General features: G+C 41.6%; 2 protein-coding genes across 6 annotated transcripts in view; one reads left to right on the top strand and one right to left on the bottom strand.

The window, feature by feature from the left end:
• gabpa (GA binding protein transcription factor subunit alpha) overlaps positions 1–20542 on the bottom strand; it is an 80318-nt gene extending 59776 nt beyond the window's left edge. The window contains exon 1 of the mRNA XM_039743418.1: positions 20222–20542. Within this exon, the coding sequence (XP_039599352.1) occupies positions 20222–20356 (135 nt within the window). The 5' untranslated portion in view covers positions 20357–20542. The remainder of the gene's footprint in view (positions 1–20221) is intronic.
• atp5pf (ATP synthase peripheral stalk subunit F6) overlaps positions 19653–22144 on the top strand; it is a 32776-nt gene continuing 30284 nt past the window's right edge. Inside the window, exon 1 of one of the 5 annotated variants that reach the window (XM_039743434.1) lies at positions 19653–19710. The gene's annotated coding sequence lies outside the window, so the exon portion shown is untranslated. Of the gene's footprint in view, positions 19711–20936; positions 21038–22144 lie in introns of those variants that run through there. The other 4 variants (XM_039743429.1, XM_039743426.1, XM_039743440.1 and 1 more) reach the window with 4 other exon arrangements.

The raw sequence follows: 22144 nt of genomic DNA, 5'->3' as shown, positions 1-22144 counted from the left end.
TTGGTTCAAGTGAGCGAGTTCTGAAATGGCAGAGATCTTCCTTAGTGTCATTTCCTGCCCTGAGCCCAAGGCTGCTGGGATAGGCTCAGAGTCTCATAGTGGAAAAATGGGGCATCAGAATTATCTGGTATGGTTAGGTAGACTTTATTACAACCCAAATTCCAATGAAGTTGGGATGTTGTGTAAAACAAATAAAAACAGAATACAATGATTTGCAAATCCTTTTCAACCTATATTCAATTGAATACACTACAAAGACAAGATATCGAATGTTCAAACTGATAAACTTTATTGTTGTTTTGCAAATCTTCACTCATTTTGAATTTGATGCCTGCAACACGTTCCAAAAAAGCTGGGACAGGGGCAGCAAAAGACTGGGAAAGTCGAGGAATGTTCAAAAACACCTGTTTTGAACATTCCACAGGTGAACAAGTTAATTGGAAACAGGGGTTTGTCATGATTGGGTATAAAAGGAGCATCCCTAAAAGGCTCAGTCGTTCACAAGCAAGGATGGGGCGAGGTGCACCACTGTGTGGGCAAATAGTCCAGCAGTTTAATAACAACGTTTCTCAACGTACAATTGCAAGGAATCTAGGGATTTCATCATCTACTGTCCATAATATCATCAAAAGATTCAGAGAATCTGGAAAAATCTCTGCAAGTAAGCGGCAAGGCCGAATACCAACACTGGATGCCCGTGACCTTCGATCCCACAGGTGGCACTGCATTAAAAACCGACATCATTCTGTAAAGGATACCACGTGGGCTCAGGAATACTTCAGAAAACCATTGTCAGTTAACACAGTTCGTCACTACATCTACAAGTGCAAGTTAAAACTCTACCATGCAAAGCGAAAGCCATATATCAACAACACCCAGAAACGTCGCCGGCTTCTCTGGGCCCGAGCTCATCTGAGATTGACTGACGCAAAGTGGCAAAGTGTGCTGTGGTCTGACGAGTCCACATTTCAAATTGTTTTTGGAAATCATGGACGTCGTGTCCTCCGGGCCAAAGAGGAAAAGGACCATGCGGATTGTTATCAGCGCAAAGTTCAAAAGCTAGCATCTGTGATGGTATTGGGGTGTGTTGGCGCCCATGGCATGGGTAACTTGCACATCTGTGAAGGCACCATTAATGCTGAAAGGTACATACAGGTTTTGGAGCAACATATGCTGCCATCCAAGCGACGTCTTTTTCAGGGACGTCCCTGCTTATTTCAGCAGGACAATGTGAAGCCACATTCTGCATGTGTTACAACAGCGTGGCTTCGCAGTTAAAGAGTGTGGGTACTAGACTGGCCTGCCTGCAGTCCACACCTGTCTCCCATTGAAAATGTGTGGCGCATTATGAAGCGCAAAATACGACAACGGAGACCCCGGACTGTTGAGCAACTGAAGTTGTACATCAAGCAAGAATGGGAAAGAATTCCACCTCCACAGCTTCAACAATTAGTGTCCTCAGTTGCCAAACGCTTATTGAGTGTCGTTAAAAGGAAAGGCGATATAACACGGTGGTAAACATGGCCCTGTCCCAGCTTTTTTGGAACGTGTTGCAGGCATCAAATTCAAAATGAGTGAAGATTTGCAAAACAACAATAAAGTTTTAGTTTGAACATTCGATATCTTGTCTTTGTAGTGCATTCAATTGAATACAGGTTGAAAAAGATTTGCAAATCATTGTATTCCGTTTTTATTTACGTTTTACACAACATCCCAACTTCATTGGAATATGGTTGTATAACAGTACAAAAAAAAGAAAACACACATAAAGACACTGTTACACAGGCACAAGAAAATAAGCAAAGACAACAGCTGACGACTAGCGTTATTATTATTACACATGCACACACAGTCAAGATTGTACCAAAAAGATAAGCAATTGCCTTTAACTCTTTGAAGGAATATTCAAAATTTTCCAAAACAAGTTCCCGACAAGCAATGGTGTCACACAGAAATCAACATAAAAAGGTCTGTTTCTGCATTCTATGGCTGCCAGTTTGCCAAGAATGTGTGGCAGGCTTGCAGCAAGGCTGCCTTTGCGTAGCTGGGACACGGTCGCAGTGCATTGCAATCTGGCTTCTACCTCTTATCCTTGTTAAGTGGCAGTCCTCCCTGGCGAACATTGTCAGTACGATGATTAGCTGGGGACCAATCAGCTGAAGCTGGAACCTCACAATCGTTTTCAATCACTTGTATCAAAATCTGACAAGTCATAGTCCAGTTCAGAGATAATAGGCAAACGTCCACGGAGTATTTTGCTTTACGCATTCGCTTTGATCTCTCGCCGGATGTCGGTGCCATTTTTGCCGTTGTTTGTGCCTTACTACTTGGTCAAACCAAAGAATCTAACTTTCCTTCTAGCAACGAGAGTCCAACTAAAACATAACGATTGGTAATCAACTGTTAACTGTGATAAATCCATCGACATCAGCCCTGAAATAGTTAAGAGAACACATAATAATAAATTAGCATTAAGCCGCATCCCTAGAAGTAACCTAATTAAGGGATGGTCTGATCGATTGGCTACCTATCTAAATAGGCGAATTTGCAATACAAAAGACTCAATTGGTGATCTGTACATTGGCTGATCACAAAAACAGATCTTTTCAGTCTCGGCTTTTCTAAGCGTTACGGTAATCTAGCTGCACTGCTCCTTTATGTACGGTTATTACGCCAGTTGAGCCAGCCTGTAGTGTGAACAGAGATAGCAGGAAGTCCAAAGAACGAGAGATGATTAAAATATTAACCTTAACAGAACAAAACATGGAGCAATAAACTGACAAAAAAGGAATCTGAGAAGATGGCCTGTTCAATTACACAGAATGGCAAGAAATGCAAATTTAATGAACTCAGGGCTGATGTCGACTTTTGTCGAAATTCAGGAGTAGAGGACTGTAATCGGCTGTAAACGACGATAAAACTCGCGTTTACATTTTAGTTTGACTCTCTTTGCTAGAAGGAAACTTAAGTAGCTTTGTTGATTCAACCTCGATTCCCTGTATAAGTAGCAAAGAGCAAAACAACCTCTAAAATGGCATTGACATCTGACAAGAGACTAAATACTCCGTGGACGTTTTATGTATTATCACTGAATCGGACTCTACATTTCTGTTTGTAGTTTTCCAAATTTTGGAGAGAAAGTGACAGACTTATCGGCATGTCCAAAATGTTTATGACGGGTTTATCTACGAAGAGCCATGTTCTTGTGCTTATTTCAGTTTTTTTAACAATAAAGTACGAGGCTCTGTAGCGTTGTGTGCACGTTCTGCGCCACTGCGCCATTTCCAATATTTAAACGCCTGTACAGCAGCTGTCCTTTTGTCTCACTGCCTTGTTTCTTTTCTTCCCACCCAGACATCCTTGGCTCCTGTTGGGGGTCCCACTCCCTATGGAGGAAGAGGAAGATTTTCTATTCTTTTAATTGAGAGACAGAACTGTCCCCTCAAACTACACACGGAGCTCGATTCACTCCTAAAATAGACTTTCTGAATAACGTTTCTGTCTCTAAAATCTCCTGTGTATCTGTGCAGCTCTGTGACCCAAGCGTGACAGCGCATGTGGATTTCACTTTCACCAAACAACAAATCTTAATTCTCGCAGATAGGCCTTTTCCTTGATGGCAACACGAATTAGACGATCTACAAGTCTCCGACAATATACAGTATTCAATCTCTTTTCACTGTTACATTATTTCACCGAATAATAATTTGCATCCTACTTGTAGGACTTGGAATTTGATGCAAGTGATCAGGAGATGGATATTGAAAATGAAAGTGAGGTACCAGCATCAGCTGATCAGTCCCCAGTTGACTGTGGCGCTGAACACCTTTGTGCAGCCGATACGCGTACAGCAGCATAGGACCACTGCTTATGACAAGAGCACCTGGCTGCAGCCACTGTGGAGCTCCACAGTAAGCGGAAACAGCCTTCAAGTATTCACGCATGCGTTAAACAGATTGGGCAGCAACGTAAAGTGTGTGATGACGTAGCCTTTCAATACGCACACGCACGGAGATCGGGCCGGCAACGAGAGGGGTCTGGCTGCAGCCACTGTGGAGTATGGAGGAATATTTTGGACAAAATGAAATAAATAAATAAATGCGTAAATAAATAAAAGTACTGTGAAATGTGAGCATAAATAAATGTGTCATGAAATGAGAGCATAAATAAATAAATGTGTCACGAAATATGTTTTTCGTTGCTTATTTATTTATTTCATTTTGCCCGTAACATTCCTGCAAACCGTCATGAAATACGGCTTGAAATAAAACTGTCACTTTCACTCGTCAAAGTTGAGAGGGTGGGCTCTAACACGCCCTCTAGTTACAGATTGGTGAATCGATAGCACAAGAATGAATTAGAAAAATGCTTACTACTGCCGATGAAATGGATTCTGCCGAAGATATTACGTATTTGGAGAGAGAATTGAAGATTAAATCGGAAGAAATTACAACGTTGGCGGCACTTTTAGACTCCGATATAGATGAAACTAATTTTGAAATCATCAAAGAACAGGTGGAAGGGACTCTACTACACTCCAGTTCAGGTGACGCAGGCGACTAATATTTTGAACTGAGTATTTGACCCTTGTTTTACGAGTATAAAGTCAGGTGCATATTCGCAGCTACTTTTTCAAACAATTGTACAGCTCTGATCAGTGGTAAAGTTGTTCAGTTCAAAATATTAGTTGGAGCTGCTTTGGGCATTCCATGTCAAAGTATGCTACCTAAACTAATACAGCCGTTGCAGTTTACCGTATATCAAACTGGCTCATTCGTCTTGTGATCGTCTTCTCCGATACACCATATAGATCTGCAATCTGTCGTACTTTTAAACCGCATAACAGAAGGTGTTCTATTGACTCAGCTGGAATGTCAAAGGATGGACGTCCAGAGCAGGGTACTGCATCACCTGAACTGGAGTGTAGTAGAGTCCGGTCCACCTGTTCTTCGATAATTTCAAAAATAGTTTCATCTATATCGGAGTCTAAAAGGGCCGCCAACATTGTAATTTCTTCCGATTAATCTTCAGTTCTCTCTCTGAAATACGTAATATCTTCGGCAGAATCCATTTCATCGGCAGTAGTAAGCATTTTTCTAATTAATTCTTGTGCTATCGATTCACCAATCAGTAACTAGAGGGCGTGTTAGAGCCCACCCTCTCAACTTTGACGAGTGAAAGTGACAGTTTTATTTCAAGCCGTATTTCATGACGGTTTGCAGGAATGTTACGGGCAAAATGAAATAAATAAATAAGCAACGAAAAACATATTTCGTGACACATTTATTTATTTATTTATGCTCTCATTTCATGATACATTTATTTATTAAGGCTTCATTTCATGATACATTTATTTTTTTATGCTCACATTTCACAGTACTTTTATTTATTTATTTTATTTTGTCCGAAATATTCCTCCATATTATCTCAGGGTGTTTTACAAAGATGCCTTGAAATAACATTAAAAACATCACTAAGAACAAATGTATTATAAATATGAACTATAGCAGCAAGCAACTTACTGTAAAAAAAAAATTATCAAATAGATTGGTTTAAGTGATAATAGCTCATTTCCTTAATTTAAGTCTGTGGATATAAAGTTAAACTTCTTTGTAAGATTAATAGCCATTGGAATAAATGAGTATTTGAACCAGTGGCTTTATGCTCTTCATTTCTTCGGCATCTGACCCGATTGCACAACTCAGAACGAATTAAAGAATTTTAACAAGTGGACAGTAACAGCACTAAGGACAAGGACAGTCAGCGACACAGTGTTCTTTTCTTTTTTTGAAAAAGGATCATATATTTCTATAAAAACTGGTTGGATATGTTAGGTTTTATAAACCTGATGCCTAAAGATTTTTTTAACCCTACTATTATCCTAGCATTTCCACCCATCTGTTATCTTGGGCGGGTCGGTGCCGACCCGTGTCTTAAATCAGCCTCCCTCAACCCTCAAACATTTTTTTATCATCCAGTTTGTTTCCTTACCTCTTGGTTACCTTGTTAGGCTTCCTTATCCATGAAAAGATTTTAACATTTTTGGTGTGGCCCTCTGAAGATGATGTCAATAAAACGGCCCAGTCCAAAAAAATTGGTAAAATAAACCTCAGGAGAATTATACAAATAAATCAAAGGTTTATATGTTACCTGACTATTACTGAGGGGTATTAGAACACAACTGTAAAAAAAAAAAAAAAATTTCAATTTTTTATTTTAATAATATTACTATCAATATCAATATTATTAATATTAGTAACATCTGTGGTGTTAGGGTCGGTTTTGACCCATATATATTTACTTCAAGAAGAAGGCAAAAAAAGTATTTTTTTCCAAAAGTTGAACTTTAATTCAATTACAAAGACAAAGCCAAACAAGTAAGACAAAATAAAATACAAAATAAATTACAAAATGTAGATCAAACAAACAATCAAACCAATAGAATTAGTAGTACGGTGGTAGGGTGGTAGCTCTCCAGGAGCAGGATTGCTACTGTATGTTTACACTATGTGCAAGTAGGACAGTAAGTGACATTTTTAGTGTGCTCTTTGCAAATATATTTCTTGCATTTGGCACACATGGAATTGGTTTTTCTGTCCTTGCTGCTTGGGCAGACCTGACAGCGCTTTCTTTGGAAACCTGGCAGCCTCTCTGGGTCTGGGTCTGTGGCTGTGGCAGGGCTGGCTAAAGGGAAGGATGCTGGTGCTGAAGCTCTTCGACTTCCTGCTGACCACTCCTGGATTGAACATCAAAGGCAGGCGCTGCACCCATCTCTCCCAGACATCCCTTATGGGAGCAAGCTTGTCACATCTTGCTCTCATGTCTCGGTTGTCAAACCTGAGGACTCTCGAGATCATGTGGAAGCTCTTCAGTGACATCGTGGCCCAAAAAATATTTCTGCCTGTTGCTGTGTCCCAGAGACTGGCTGTGGCCTCATTGCTGGATCGGTATACGCCAGCAAGAAGAAGAATTCCAATATAAGCATCCAGGAATTCTTCATCAAAGTCAATCCATGTGTCTCCGTAGACTTTTTGTCCTTCTAGGTTTGTCATGTCAAGTATTATTTTCTTCAGCGATGATGGCATGAACTGTTCAAAATTTGTTTTGATGTCACTTATCCTTGTTATGGCAAACCTTGTGACCCCAGGAGTCATTCTGATGATATTTTCAGCAGCTGCCCTGCCAGTTGTCCTGCGAGTCTCGTCAGGTGGTACTAACCTCCAGGAGATGCTGCCATTCTTGGACTGTAGTACTTCAGCTGGTGGGGAAACTGCTTCAGAGGTGATCTCCTCCTCAGACTCTGTGTCTGTGTCTTCTGACTGACACTCCACAATGTCTTCCTCCTCTGAGTCCACCTCATCAGTGTCGCTGTGCCACTCTGTAACTTGTCCTTCAGCTAGGATATGATCCAGAGCTTGGAGTGCTGTGAATCTGGCCATTTTTACCTCTGCAAATTAGATGCTCTCTCTCCAGTCACAATCACCAAACTGAACTGGTCTGGGTCTGTTTTGTCTGGGCTGTCTCTGTTTTTTTACTCGGGGGAGGTGTGAAGAGATAAGCCCCTGACTACAGCTCGGGGGATGGGAGAGGCCTGCTACCTGACAGAGTTGTGTGGGGTGTGGGGGCCAGAGTGAGCTGAGAGTGTGTTTATACTGTAACTTAAGTTTGGCCAGTATTTATTGTTTTATGATCTCTTATTGTACCCTGGGTCGTGGCCACCGTAAGACCACAGGCAGTGAATTTCTGATTAGAGAAATAATTTACCTTTTTTTTTTTTTCTTGTTTAAATGGAAGTTTCAGAAAAATAGAAAAAGCCTTGATGCAGTAAACAAAATGTATGTGGTACTTTTATGCATTTAAAACTTGAAAACGGGTCGATACCGACCCTAGGGTAATAGTAGGGTTAAACAAACACAATTTGCTCATAAGAGGGAAGTTGCAACAATAGATCAAAACGGAGCTCCACAGTGGCTGCAGCCAGACCCCTCTCGCTTATGACGACAAGAGGTACAAACCATATTGCGTCACACTTTGACTGCTACCACTGCCCTACCATGCATTCCTGCTGGCCATCAAGGTGCCCCCCGCATAGCCTCATGTATAAACGGTGCGTACGCACAGAAACGTTGCGTAAGAATTTTTCCACGCTCAAATCGCGATGTATAAAACCTACACTTGGCGTAAAGCCACACACTTTTCCACGGTACCTCATGCCTTGTCGTACGCAAGTTCTCCGCTCGGTTTTGCAGACTGGCGGCACCCAGCGTCAAAGCAGTGCTACTGTTCCTGTGTGGTTACACCTTATTTTCCTGACGCGGCTTTATAAATACATCAAAACTAACTGCATATTGTTTATTAGTGTAACGCATCTGATTGTAATTAACTTGTAACAATATAATGGTAGAGGGAACAGCCATAGTATTCCAAATGCCATAACTGCTTTAGCATTGTTACTCTCACTTCTCCTTCTTCTTCTTCTTTCAGCTCCTCTTGTTAGGAGTTGCCACAGCGGATCATCTTTTTCAATATTTCTCTCACTGCACCACTCGGAGTATTTCTATCACTGTATCCGAGTGTGAATCACAGCAGCAGCTGATCGGAAAGAGAATTATCAGTATACAGCTTCAAGGACACGCTGTCTCAGCCACTGCAAAATGCTTTAAAGCCTTTCCTGTACAGACCTCGCGGTTCAGAAACAGAAACAATATCATTTATAAGGTGAAATTCAGCAAAATATGTTTATTAAATTATACAGATAAAACTTTAACTTCATTTAAATAATCTATATTCTTCACTGGGAGTGTCGTTAAGGATAGAATAATTAAACATGTACTACGAAGATATTTCAATGTTCTTTAAACGCTTTTGAAGAATCGGCGCTAAGCTTACAGATGGCTTAACGCCTATTACAGAGCTGATTGTATGGCGATCGGTTACTTGGGGAAAGAAAAGCACTGACTGCAGTGACGGCTACGCCAATATATATCTATACTAATAAAAGGCAAAGCCCTCACTCACTCACTCACTCACTCACTACTAATTCTCCAACTTCCCGTGTGGGTGGAAGGCTGAAATTTGGCAGGTTCATTCCTTACAGCTTCCTTACAAAAGCTGGGCATGTTTTATATCGAAATTCTACGCGTAATGGTCATAACTGGAAGCAGTTTTTCTCTATTTACTGTAATGGAGAGGAGCTTCAACGCCGTGGGGGCGGAGTTTCGTGTGACATCATCACGCCTCCCACGTAATCACGCAGTACATAGAAAACCAGGAAGACCTCAAAAAGCGCTCAAGAAAACATGCATTATATAATTGAGAAGGCAGCGAAACAATAAGAAGCGAGCGAGTGACATATACAACCATATTCATGAGTTCTGCTACTTCGGAAACAAAGCACGATGTAAACCTACACTTTAAGTTCATAGACAGGCTGCCGCTGGCGTTTGTAATTTAGTGCCTGCCCATATAAGGCCGTCCGTCAGCGGCAATCCAATAGCAAACTGCCACTGGTAAATATTCACGGGTGAAGGACTGTGCTTATGGAGAGGAAGATGAGATGGTCAGGGTGGTGTTTGACACAAACTCAGCTTAAACTGCGAGAGAAAGTTTTAAGTGCCAGGACTAAGGTAACATTAAATACAGCCATGGACATAGCACGAGATGGCACCAGCACAGCTGGGAACCTTCGATGCATGTACACCAAGTGGCTCACGTGAACTGACGCAGTGCACAGATAAAAAGCAACAGTTCCAAAGAGCTGAACAAAACCGAATTACACAATTGAAAAGGCAGCAAAAATATGAAGCGTCTGATAAGCATATTCATAAATGCAGCTACTGTGGAAACAAAGCACACGGTGGAAAAAGTCAATGTCCCGCTAAAGGAAGACAGTGTAAAAACCCGTGCATGCAGTGTGTCAGGTCTCAGATAAAGAAGAAGACGAGCTGTTTATTGATGCAGTAAGAAACGAATCGATGAATGAAACCTGTCATCTTTACAACGATTGACAAACACGGAATGTAACTTGAACACAACACATCCTACAAATACGAACCTGATTGAAAGAAATAATGATAATCAAATCCTTGATGACAGCAACACTCAGTAACACTCACAAAACAAATACTGTATATTGACAGTCATGTTACGTTATTTTTAAAATGTTCCCTTTTCTTTTCTACCTTTTTAACACACTACTTCTCGCTGCGATCGCTGGTATATATATATGTATATATATATATACCGATCTACATACTCAAATAATGGATACTTTATTCGCCATCAATGATTGTTTTGGTAAAGCCATACTCAGTGTATTCATTAGATGAACGGTAAAAAAGTAAGAGCGAGGGGAGGATGACTTATTGAGGCATGCAGGCTGTAGTGCGTCAACTCTATCTGAATTGCGCGATCACATTTGAAAAATATATCTTTTCAAGTTCTATTTAGTCCATATGTGTCAAACTCAAGGGTCAGGGCCACATCCGCCCGCGTAATTATATCCGCCCGAGATCATTTTATATACTGTATTATTGTTATTAATGGCCCGGTATATGAAGTGCTGGTAACACAATAAACTACAGATCCCATAATGCAGCGCTTCAGCTGCCTTGCCGAACACTTACCGCTTACTAGAGTTATTGCGCACTGAGTTTGCACGGCGCTTTGGTGACTTTGAAGAACAAAAAAAGTCCGTCTACATGCGGCTCGAACCTTGTGCATGTTTGGTAGCACATATCTGTGTGAGAAGCTCTTCTCAGTGATAAAGACTAACAAAACAGCACACAGGAGTCGCCTCACTGATGAGCACCTGCAATCCATCCTGAGAATCTCCACAACACAGAACCTCACAGCAAACAGAAACGAACTTGTGGCCAAAAAGATGCCAGGCGTCCAGCTCTAAAATGACATATGAGCAAAGACAACTGAATGATTTGATTTGTTATTGCACGTAAGAGCGGGAGTCAACCGTTTTAACAAACAGCGTATTGCACTGATACGAAATAGCTGTGTGTGTATATATGTAGATATGTATGTATATGTATATATATGTGTGTGTGTGTATGTATGTATATATGTATTTGTGTGTGTATATATGTGTGTGTATGTATGTATATGTGTGTATATATATGTAGATACTGTATATTTGTGTGTATATATATATATATATATATATATATATATATATATATATATATATATATATATATGACAACACTCATCACTCACAACAGTGACAAAACAATTACATTGACAATCAGGTTACGTTATTTTCAAAATGTTTCCTTTTCTTTTCATTGCTTCTTTAACACACTACTTCTCCGCTGCGAAGCGCGGGTATTTTGCTATTGAATATAAATCAGAAAGAGAAAATAACAACACAGCTAAAAACACAGCGACAAATTTCGGCAAAAGTTAAATGCTTGTGTCATGAGCAAGTGGCGCCTATCCAGTGTCTGCAACGGACGCAGCCATCCACTGTGCATAAGCTACCTAACTGACGGGCGGGCGAAGGAGCCACCGATTCTTCCTCTGCCCAGTGCCACCACAAGCCTAGAGCAGCCCCTGATTGTACTGCTGCAATAAATTATTTCATCGAAGTGAAAAACATGTTTAATAACGTGCTTTAACTCCTATCATCATGAAAATGACATCACGTATACATCTCAGTATTTTAGTTATTCAGAAAGCTGTAATATCACAAATGTAATGGACTCTGTGTCCAGTTGGAGGAAGAGAGCCAGTTTAAGAAGCAAGTAGTGATTCACACACATAGATCACATACGAGTAGAAGATCAAATACAAAACAAAGCATTTAACGTGCTACTTTAATTACGATGTGATTTGAGAAACTGGTTAATTAAACGATTTTAAGATGAAGTTTATGATGTTCTACTTTAATGACAAAATAAACCACGTGATTAAAGTGGAAATGTCGAGATTGAAGTTGACATTTCGTGCTTTTTCCCCACCGTGTGTCTTTTTTCTCTGTACCCTAATAAGCTTTCATGACACTCAGACAGTGGGCTTACAACTCGGCTTTCCACGGCGACTTTGATATGCAACTTCTTTTTATTTCTGGCACTGTGCATTTTGTGAATGTGAGCTTTCAAGTTTCTCCAACACGCTATGTCACTCGATCAACTTCATTTTGTTGATTATACCACGGTTTATTTGAACAAATAGTATGTTTTTCATTTGCCTCCACTTGGTATTCGCTGAAATTCTTATATTTTCCCCGTGCTTTTCCCATTTTCTTTTCACAGAAGGCTGCGCTTAAGGGCGATTTATATTGATTTGCATATTCAAATAGGCGTAATTCTGGGAAAAGTTGGGGCGTTACATAATGTGCGTGCACGAAGCGTTAGTTTTCACGCTGATCAGGATTTATGGAGCGGAAGAACGTGGAAGTTGGAGTACGCACAGATTCCTGCATCTGGATTTTTCTGTGTGTAAACACATTTCGGCTTTTGTGTTTACGCCATGTTATAGTGCGAGTTCTACGCACGGCGTTATACATGAGGCCCCAGGTCCTATACAACTCTAAAGCAGAGGTGTTGAACTCCAGGCCTGGAGGGCCAAAGTGGCTGCAGGTTTTCATTCTCATTCTTTTCCTAATCAGTTTTCACTGCTAATTAACTCTCCCCCCATCACTTTAATAGCCCTGTTAGAAGACTTCAGCCCTCTGAATTGATTCCTTTCTTCATTAAAAGGACAGCCAAGCAGAAATGAAATGCAAGACGAGCCAACACATGACCAGCTAAACTGTGGCTTCAAACTCCAATCACTTTCTTAATGAGAAGCCAATTCTTGCTGTTCATTAAACCCGTTATTTAATTTCATGGCTTGTTGCTGCTCTCATTCTGCCACAGCACATATTTCGAAAACTGTTTTTTTCTGTTCTTTCTAAGAGCACCAATGTCAAAATGTTTTGGTGACCTGAGAGATCAACCTTACCAAGACCATCACCTCTCTTTAAATTTCAGATATTGTGTAATGAGCACAGGGGAGCTGGTCATGTGGTGGCTTGTTTTATGTCTCATTATTGTTTGGCTGCTAATTAAAGAAAAAGAAACAGCTATGGGGCCCGAGTCACATTAATTAAAAGAAGTAATTAGCAGCAAAAACTGGTCACTAATTAAGAAGATGGTAAGAATGAAAACCTGCAGCCACTACAGCACTCCAGGCCTGCAGTTTGCCACCCCTGCTCTAAAGCATAAAAGGCACAACTCAGACATGACGGTGCAGCAGGTCGAGGTTTTACTATTAAACATAACATTGCATTTCAGGACATTTTGTTCGTTCGATTCACCATTACTTTGAAAATTTTGTCAAGGCGATGACCAAACTTATTTCTTAAATGCATCACCATTTCTGTGCTCGAGAAAAGTGAAGCCAAAATGAAGGAAGGTGTTTTTGTTGCTCCTGAAATCTGCGAACTGATGCTGGACGATGAGTTCAAAAGGAAACTGAAGCCCTCTGAATCGGCGCCCTCATTCGTGCGGGTTGTCCAGAATTTTCTTGGCAGTCACAGAGCAGAGAATAAACGCCGAGTTTGTGGAGAACCTGCTAAAAGCGTATCAGCTTACAGGAGCCAGAATGTCACTGAAGATGTCATTTTTTACATTCTCATCTCGACTTTTCTCCACTAAATCTGGGCGATGTCAGCGAAGAGTATAGGGAAAGATTTCATCAAGATATAAAGGTGATCGAAAACCAATATCGGAGGAAAAATTCACTATGAGCATGATGGGAGACTACTGGTTGGTTCTTGCAAAGAGAGAGAGACGGATGTGCAGTACAAGCTCAAAAGCGAGTGCCTCCAACATTTTTGGGCACGCTGACCTCACTTTTATAGTGAGGTAAATTGATATAAATATGCTTTAACGTGTCTCTGGTATCGTCTTCTGGTTTGTTTTCCGAATAAACATATCAAAATAAATTTGGTGGGACAGAGTCCAAACTGCAAACTCCAGATATCGTGTTGCTATATTATATTAATATTCAAAAGTGCCAAAACAGCAATGATGCGTCTTTTCAAAAACCTGACATGCTAGCTTAATTCCGATTTCATATATAAAATCAGTGTAAAAAACTTCATAAAGAGATGCTCTTAAGTTCCCAGTTGCAAATAAAAAATATTTTTTGTAGTCCAGTGTAATTGTACCTCAAGAATTAGAAACGTCTACCTCAGGGGTCCCCAACTCCAGTCCTGGAGGACCCCAGTGGCTGCAGGTTTTCATTCTAACCCTTTTCTTAATTAATAACCTGTTTTGCTGCCAATTCACTTTTTTTTTTTATTCATTTTATTTGACGTGCTCTTGAAGACTCAGACCCAATAATTGTCTTTTTTTCTTAATTAGCAGCCAAACAATAATGATACACAAAATGAGCCAAAACAAGACCAGCAAACTCTGACCATCATATGCTATCTGAAAATAAAGAAAGGTGAAGGTCTCGGGAATGCTGATCTGCTCAGGCCCACAAAACATTTGACCAGTTGCTCTTAGAAATGAGAAAAATCAATGTCGGAAATCTCTGCTGTTACACAATGAAAGCAGCAACAAGCCATGGAATTAAAGAACAGGCAGGGCTCTAGAGTGCGACCAATTTGGTCCTAATTTCTCAACAGTGCGACTAAAAAAAATCAAAGGTTGCACCGGTGCAACCAGCCGTTCGAGGGGGGAAAAAAAAAAACGAAACTCCGTGACTCTTAAAGTCTCCCTGTTGTTCAACAACAGACACACATTAGGCCCATATCGTGGTCTAAACCAATCAGAGATAGTGAAGGGCGGATCCCCCCGATTGGCCGTGGTCCAGATATTCCTGTACGTGTGTGTACGTTTGAAAATGCATGTGATGCGGTCAGACAGAGAGAGGCGAGTAGCCCATCAGGTAAACAGTGAATGTAGCCGCGGATTATGAGAGAAGATGAAAAGAACGATTGACAGCTTTTTCGTTAAGAATGTTAAGTTAGGGCCTGATCTGTCCGAAAATCATAACCAATGCTCTGACACGGAGCCATCAACCTCCCAAGTTATAGCAAGCCCTGGTCCGGAGACGGCATTAGATAATGAGCCACATACGATCGAGTCCGAGCCCACTGAAATTAAAAGGGGTAAAGTGTATACATTTCGAAAAGAGTGGCTTGACCAGTTTCCCTGGCTAAGATACAGTAAAGCCGATAATATAATGCACTGTATTTACTGTAAAGAGTGTGGGAAGACCATGGCCAGCACTAGTGCATTTGTGACTGGTTCTAATACATTTAGAATTGAAACGCTGAAAAAGCACAATGCATCTATAAAACACATTACATGCCGCGATAGATGCACTGCTCAAGTGTCCCCTCTCCCGCTGCCTTTCAGCGGCAGGCAGCAGCAGCAAACAGATCATCAGACGGGGCCGAGATGATAATTAAGTTTAACGTTGCCTACAATATTGCAAAAGAAGAACTTCCCTTCACTAAATTCAAGTCCGAAATAATTCTTATGAAGAAAAATGGCTTGAACGTAAACCCGACGTACAGCAATGATGTCGCTGCGCCAATTTATAGGAGTCATCGCAGATACATTGAAAAAAAAGACGTCTGTGCAAATTGCGAACAGTGCGTACATGGCATTCCTGATCGACGGAGACAGAGATATCTCCACAAAGGAATGCGTCATCGTGTACGGTCGTATCTTGCGGAGAGGAAGACCGGTGAATATACTTATTGGACACATTGAGGTCGAGCATGCTCATGCCCAAGTCTGCTAGAGAGAGTGTGGCCAGCTGGTTTAGTCAACCAAGGCCAAAGATCAAGAAGGCCAAACTACAGGAGTTGGCCATCCGAGGGGCATGTGACTGCAATGGAGGATAGTCCATAAGACATTGAGCCATGAGATGTTCAGTTTGAAGCCCTTAAAACACTTCATTTAGATTTTCTTTTTAGTTCATTTATCTTGAGATTTTTTAAGTTTAAATTTCAGCTCAGTAAAGCACTTTAAGCACCAACACTTTTTCACTAAGTTACCTTTCTTGTAGAATTGTGCTTGCCTTCAAATAAAGAACTTTATATTGACCAGATTGTTAGTTAATCATTTACAAGTCAATATTGCCTATATAGACAGCGATAAAAAAAAAACAACAAATAAATAAATAAAGTGAACTTGTAAAACTGTGGTGTTAAATTTGATGCGGTTGAAAATTTGGGTGCACCTAACTTTTGTGCTGGTGCACCTAAGAAAAAAAGTTAGGCGCACCAGTGCAACCAGTGCAAAAAGTTAGTCTAGAGCCCTGACAATTTTAACTCTTTCAGGGCTGATGTCGACTGTTGTCTAAATTCAGGGGTAGACAATGGTAATCGGCTTTAAACTGTGAGAAAACACGCCCTTATGTTTTAGTTCGAGTCTCTTTGCTAGAAGGAAAGTCAAGTAGCATCGCTGATTTAACCTCGATTCCCTGGGCATGCACGAGTAGCGAAGAGCAAAAAGCCTCTAAAATGGCATCGACATCTGGTGAGAGACTAAAGCAAATGTGCAAATTAAATTACTCCATGGATGTTTTACGTATTATCACTGAACCGCACTCTGACTTGTCGGACTTGGAACTTGATGCAAGTGATCTGGAGATCAAAAACGAAAGTGAGGTACCAGCACTGGCTGATCAGTCCCCAGCTGATCGTGGTGCTGATGCGCCCACAGCAGCATTCGCCTGGGTGACAAGAGATACAAACCATATTGTGTCACAATGCAACTAACACCACTGCACACCTGCTGTTCAAAGACAGCCAGGTAACCAGCCCATCGTGCATTCCTGCAGGCCATCAAAGCGCCCCTGCGCAGCCACTGCTGCCAGAGATGACGAACTTGCACCAACAGCTGCACAGTTTTATGTCGATTTATGTATGAAACTATTGCTTTGTGTGCTTTTCAGAAAACTGGGTTTTTGGGAAAAAATATTCAGCCCTCAAAGAGTTAATTAACAAGACGACTCAGTGCCTCATTAAGCAACTGGTTGGAATGAAATTGGTTGGAGTTTGAGGCCCTGACAGAGTTAGTTGGTCTTCTATTGGCTCACTCACTACACATTTCATTTCTGTTTGGGTGCCATTTAAGGAAAGAAATGAAGAAATTCAGGGGAACAAATCTTAAGAAATAAGCCAATTAAAATTAATTCAAAAGAACTTAATTAGCAGCAAAAACAGTACACTGATAAAATGGTTAGAATGAAAACCTGCAGCGCTGGGTACCCCGGTCTAGCTAGTACACTGAAGAAATAAAAACAGTCAGTCAGTCAGTCACCAACCCACTATGGATTGTTGTTATAGCGCAACACCAGTTCAAAATAGCCTAAACAACGTTTGGAATGTGGAGCAGCGGGAAACCGTTTAAGGGGGGACCTTTTTCACTGCTACACATAATGGAGTACATGCGTTACTGGAGGTATTGAGTGGTGAAAATGGACAAAGAACATTTTGAAACTGAAGCTGTAGCAGACGAGAAATTTAAACATGATGACACTGAAGAACTTTTACCGAAAAAAGGAGCTGTGTCTGTTGTCTGGAGATACTTTGGTTTTAAAGGGTCGGACGTGGACCAAACAACTATCCATCCATCCATTCATTACCCAACCCAATATATGCCAACTGCAGGGTCATGGGGGGTCTGCTGGAGTCAATCCCAGCCAGCACAGGGCACAAGGCAGGAACAAACCCCGGGTAGGGCACACACACCAGCACACACTAGGGACAATTTAGAATCGGCAACGCACCTAACCGGCATGTCTTTGGACTGTGGGAGGAAACGGGATCACCCGGAGGAAACCCATGCAGACACGGGAAGAACATGCAAACTCCACGCATGGAGGATCTGGGAAGCAAACCCAGACGGGTCTCCTTACTGCAAGGCAGCAGTGCTATCACTGTGCCACCGTGCTGCCCAAGGGAAAAAAAAAAAACACACCACACACACACACACACACACAACTGAATTTAGATAAAAGTGGATGCCATCTGTCTGACAGAATTAAGTCGGCCTCCTTTCTAAGTCGTTTTTGGCAAAGCTCAGTGATGGAGGTCAGACTGCAAACCACTCATGTTACTGCTGGTTTTTACAATGTTATTATGATGGTTTATATTCTTAACTCTTGTTTGCCAAACAAAAACAAAATGTGACAACAGGTTCAATAAAGGACTTATTACACAAATGTGTCATTGTCATTTTGTCCACTTTAAAACTACTGAGTTTCCTAAAAGATAAAAGCTGTGTTCTGCCCCTTCTTACAAATCTGTCCTGTGTGAAGATCAAAGTTTAGCCTACTACAAATGAGGGCATCTCCACCGTTTCCCCTTTAACTAAAGTTGAGGCGGTAATTGAGATCTACAACCATATCCTTGGTCATGAAAATGTTTAACTGTAAAAATGAATGATCCCACCATACAAAGTTATCACATAGCAGTTCTTCAGTTTTGAAAACCTGATCACCGTGAGTAATGACATTTGGGGTGTGGGCGTGGCCTCGGGCTAGCTTATCAAAATAGCAGAGAGAGGAGCCCGACAGCTAAAACCTCAGTTCTTATAGCCGAGGGGTGAACGGACGGATAGAACTTTACTTGTCCAATGTCCACAGGGAGAAATGGGGCTGGTGTGCGACTGTTCCCTGCTTAACTCGTGGAATACTAAATAAACAGAACTGTATGGAACTCTTGTTCAGTAAAATTCCGCTAAACTGATATTAGCTGTTAGAAGAGGGAAATCCTAACTTACTTGCGTTTTGCTTTTAAGTCTTTACTTACGGCGATCAATTTTGTCCTCTTGTTCGGTGACTTTCCGCTTAACTGATATTAACTGCTGGGGTTTATTATCTACGAATTGTGACATGCTTGTGTTTTGTTAACCTTGCACTATAACACTTGTTCCCAAGCTGTCCCCCAGACTGATGTTTACTCGATTATGCTGAACTGTTTTGTCAGTCGCTTTGGATAAACGCGTCTGCACTGGAAAATAGTTAAATGTAATGTTTTCCACTTTGTTGAATCCAGTGCCAAGCTTGGGCCTGCTGGTGTGCTAAATCATATTTTCAACCATCGCCTATTCATTACAATAAACCCACTTTGTATTGTAACAGCACCTAACCTGGCATGTTTCCCTTAAATCATCTGCCACCCGGGGGGATTTGCCGTTTAAAATGCGGCAGCGCCGGAAGCAAAGTTACCAGCGGCCGCCAACACAACACAGTCAATCCGTCATTCGCTTGGGCGAGTCCGAGGCTCGGGCCTGTGCCGCCTGTTCCCGCCGAGGCCTCCAACCTCGTGTTTTGGTAAAAATGTAAGTCAGCCTTACCATGGCCTCGTTCCAATCCGTACACCCTCAAAGTTGAATTCAATAAAGCCGCGGCCAATTTCTAGGCGGGGAGACGTGGGAATATTGAAGGCGTTTCGCCACGATAAATGTGCGCCACGGAACGTGCATACAACTCTACAGAGCCTCGGACTTACTTGTAAAAAAAAAACTGAAGCAAGCACAAGAACGGGCTCTTCGCAGATAAACCCGCCATAAACATTTCGGACATGCCAATAAGTCTGTCACTTTCTCTCCGCAAATTGGAAAACTACAAACGGAAATGGAGAGAAACGGAAACAAAACAAGCGCAGGGTAAGCCAACGTGAAGCACCAGGCCGGAAATCCTGGCAGAGTGCTGGGGCGACAAGGGAAAGGAAATCGGGGGGTAAGGACGCGACTCTCCGGAGCCCGGTCGGAATAATGATGTTGGGTCCAGGAACACTCCCTCCAGCCTATCGAACTCGCTAAAGAAAAGCAGCCGCTAGGCAAGGCGCACTACGCAGCCTTTTTGGGGTGCCCCCAGGGCGGGGGAATCAAGCGTGAAAATAGTAACCCATCACTCGGATGCCAGCCAAACAAAGGATGATGCCACCCCGACAAGCGCAAGCGTCTTACGAAAATACAACCAAGAGCCGAAAAATCAAACTAAGATTTGCGACATTACAGAAAAATACCGATGTTGTAAAGATACCGATGCATGGGGTTGTTTGTGGAAACCGAAACGTGCAAACAGGTCGGCGGGCATTTCGGTTAACTTTGCCGCGATCCCGGTCGCTCAGTCACATTGTCTTTAAATGAAACTGGAAGTCGTCACGGATTTATGTAGCCGTTTACCCACTGAACCCATGAAGGGGAAAAAAATAAATAAAACAGACCCATGCGGACGCAGCACATACCTTTTCGAAAGGAAGCTTCGCACGCTCGGTCAGCCACTCTGGGTTCGGTGCCACTCGCGTTGCTGTTTGCTTCTCAACTCCGTCTTGGTCTTTATTGGACGTAAGGGGGAGGGAACGTGGTGGCCGCCAGTACATAAAACTGAAAAAAGAGGGAAAGAATGCGGCAAATTACAAAACTGGGGTGCCTTCGTTTAAACGGCAACTGGGAAGTTATAACGTCGTGCTAGGTTCTCCGAAAGGACAGCGGGAAACAGAATGCGAGTTGATCGAATTTAGAAAACGCGCAACGGACTCCGTTTCCCAAGATCCCTTTCGCCCAAAACCTCTGCTTGTCCTATCGAGTCATTCGCTTTCAAAATGGCGCCTGTAGTCCTTATAGGGCTTATAATAATATTTATATAGCGCCTTTTCCATGCTTGAGTTAAAAAGTAGAAAAGCGCGTACGACTTTGATATAGCGCTGTCACTGGATTAGTTATTAATTTAAAAAAAATCCTTTTAAAAGGATGTGCATGCCTTGATATGAATCTAAACGTGATACATAAATATCTTCTTTTTTCCTGCATACTGTATGATTTATGTAAACAAAGCATATGTATTTGTTATATTATTTTAAAATTGCTATCTTAAGTTATTTAAAGAAACTGTTACAGATTGGCTTTTATGTGCTTGGCGCTTTGGTTCAAATTGTTGCACTTTTTGCTACGTCAAAGATAAAGGGCAATTACCCAGAGTGCGCCTGGGCCGGAAGCGGCCATTGTGAGGCTTCAAACTCCAGCGATTCAGTGAGGAGGTCAGAACGCGCAAGGTGACTCTCGTACGTTATTTTACTGCATCTTTAGAATGACTGTTGGGTGTCGTGAAATGGATGTTATTGGAGGTTTCGTCTGACACCGAAAGCAGTTGGGGATTCTACTAGTAAAGAGCGGGGGCTCCATTTAAGAGCAGGGATTTTTAACCGGGGAGACTTGCAAGGTGACAGGCGTGGGGCGGCCCGGATTTGCACACGCGCGGCTTCGTAATGACGGCTGTTTGACTCAGTTCGGGTTAACGTTGGCTTGACCGTTTTACAGAATTGTGTTTCGACACCGTATGGTTGTGTACTTTTATTCGTAACCTGTAACCATGCATTCGTACTTACAAAAAATGAAAGCAGCTATGTGGACGTTCGCAGAATTAAGATCTAAGTCTGGAACTCTGCAATTTAAAAATGTAAACGTTTTAGCATGAGCTGATATCATTAGCTTTGGGATTTTTATGAAGTGTTTTTATTTCCCGCTGTCAAGGATTCCCATTTTTTTATGCGTGAAAAGCAATACAAATCGGTTTTAGCAGGTCATTGTTTTCCATGCAGTCCTAAAGTTGTATTAAGCTGTTTAAAGGAGTTTTTGAAATCGGTTTGATTTGCAGTAGTAGTCCTATTTTAAAAGTTAACAATAAAGTGGTTACCGACTGTATGGATAAGTGGGGTATATGAAAGATTATTCGTTGTAAAATGAAATGCAATGTTTAAACTACATCGTAAGGTAATGCTTATGGTGCATTTAATATTGGCATAATTTAAAAACATAACCAAGTGATTATATGCCATGTCGAAAGGTAACCAATGTTCATATCAGTTTAAAATGCATAACAAAAGCGTACTGTATTTTAATTTATGTTCATACGTAACTGACGGACTGGAAAACGGGACCTGTCGTCCCTATCTGGAAAGGGAAGGCTGATCACCTGGATTGCGGCAACTACAGGGAGATAACACTACTCTCAGTGCCAGCTAAGGTCATCCTCAATAGGATCCATGATCACTTGCTCACCTACCATTGACCAGAACTGTCTGCTTTTACACCCAAGAAGTCTACCGTCGACTGCATCCTGGCACTGAGTGTTCTTCTGCAGCCTTTTGTCGATTTTTGTAAAGTGTTCG

This window comes from Polypterus senegalus, chromosome 2, assembly GCF_016835505.1.
Source record: "Polypterus senegalus isolate Bchr_013 chromosome 2, ASM1683550v1, whole genome shotgun sequence".
In the NCBI taxonomy this organism is placed as follows: Eukaryota; Metazoa; Chordata; class Cladistia; order Polypteriformes; family Polypteridae; genus Polypterus; species Polypterus senegalus.
This window is presented reverse-complemented; position numbering and strand designations above follow the sequence as displayed.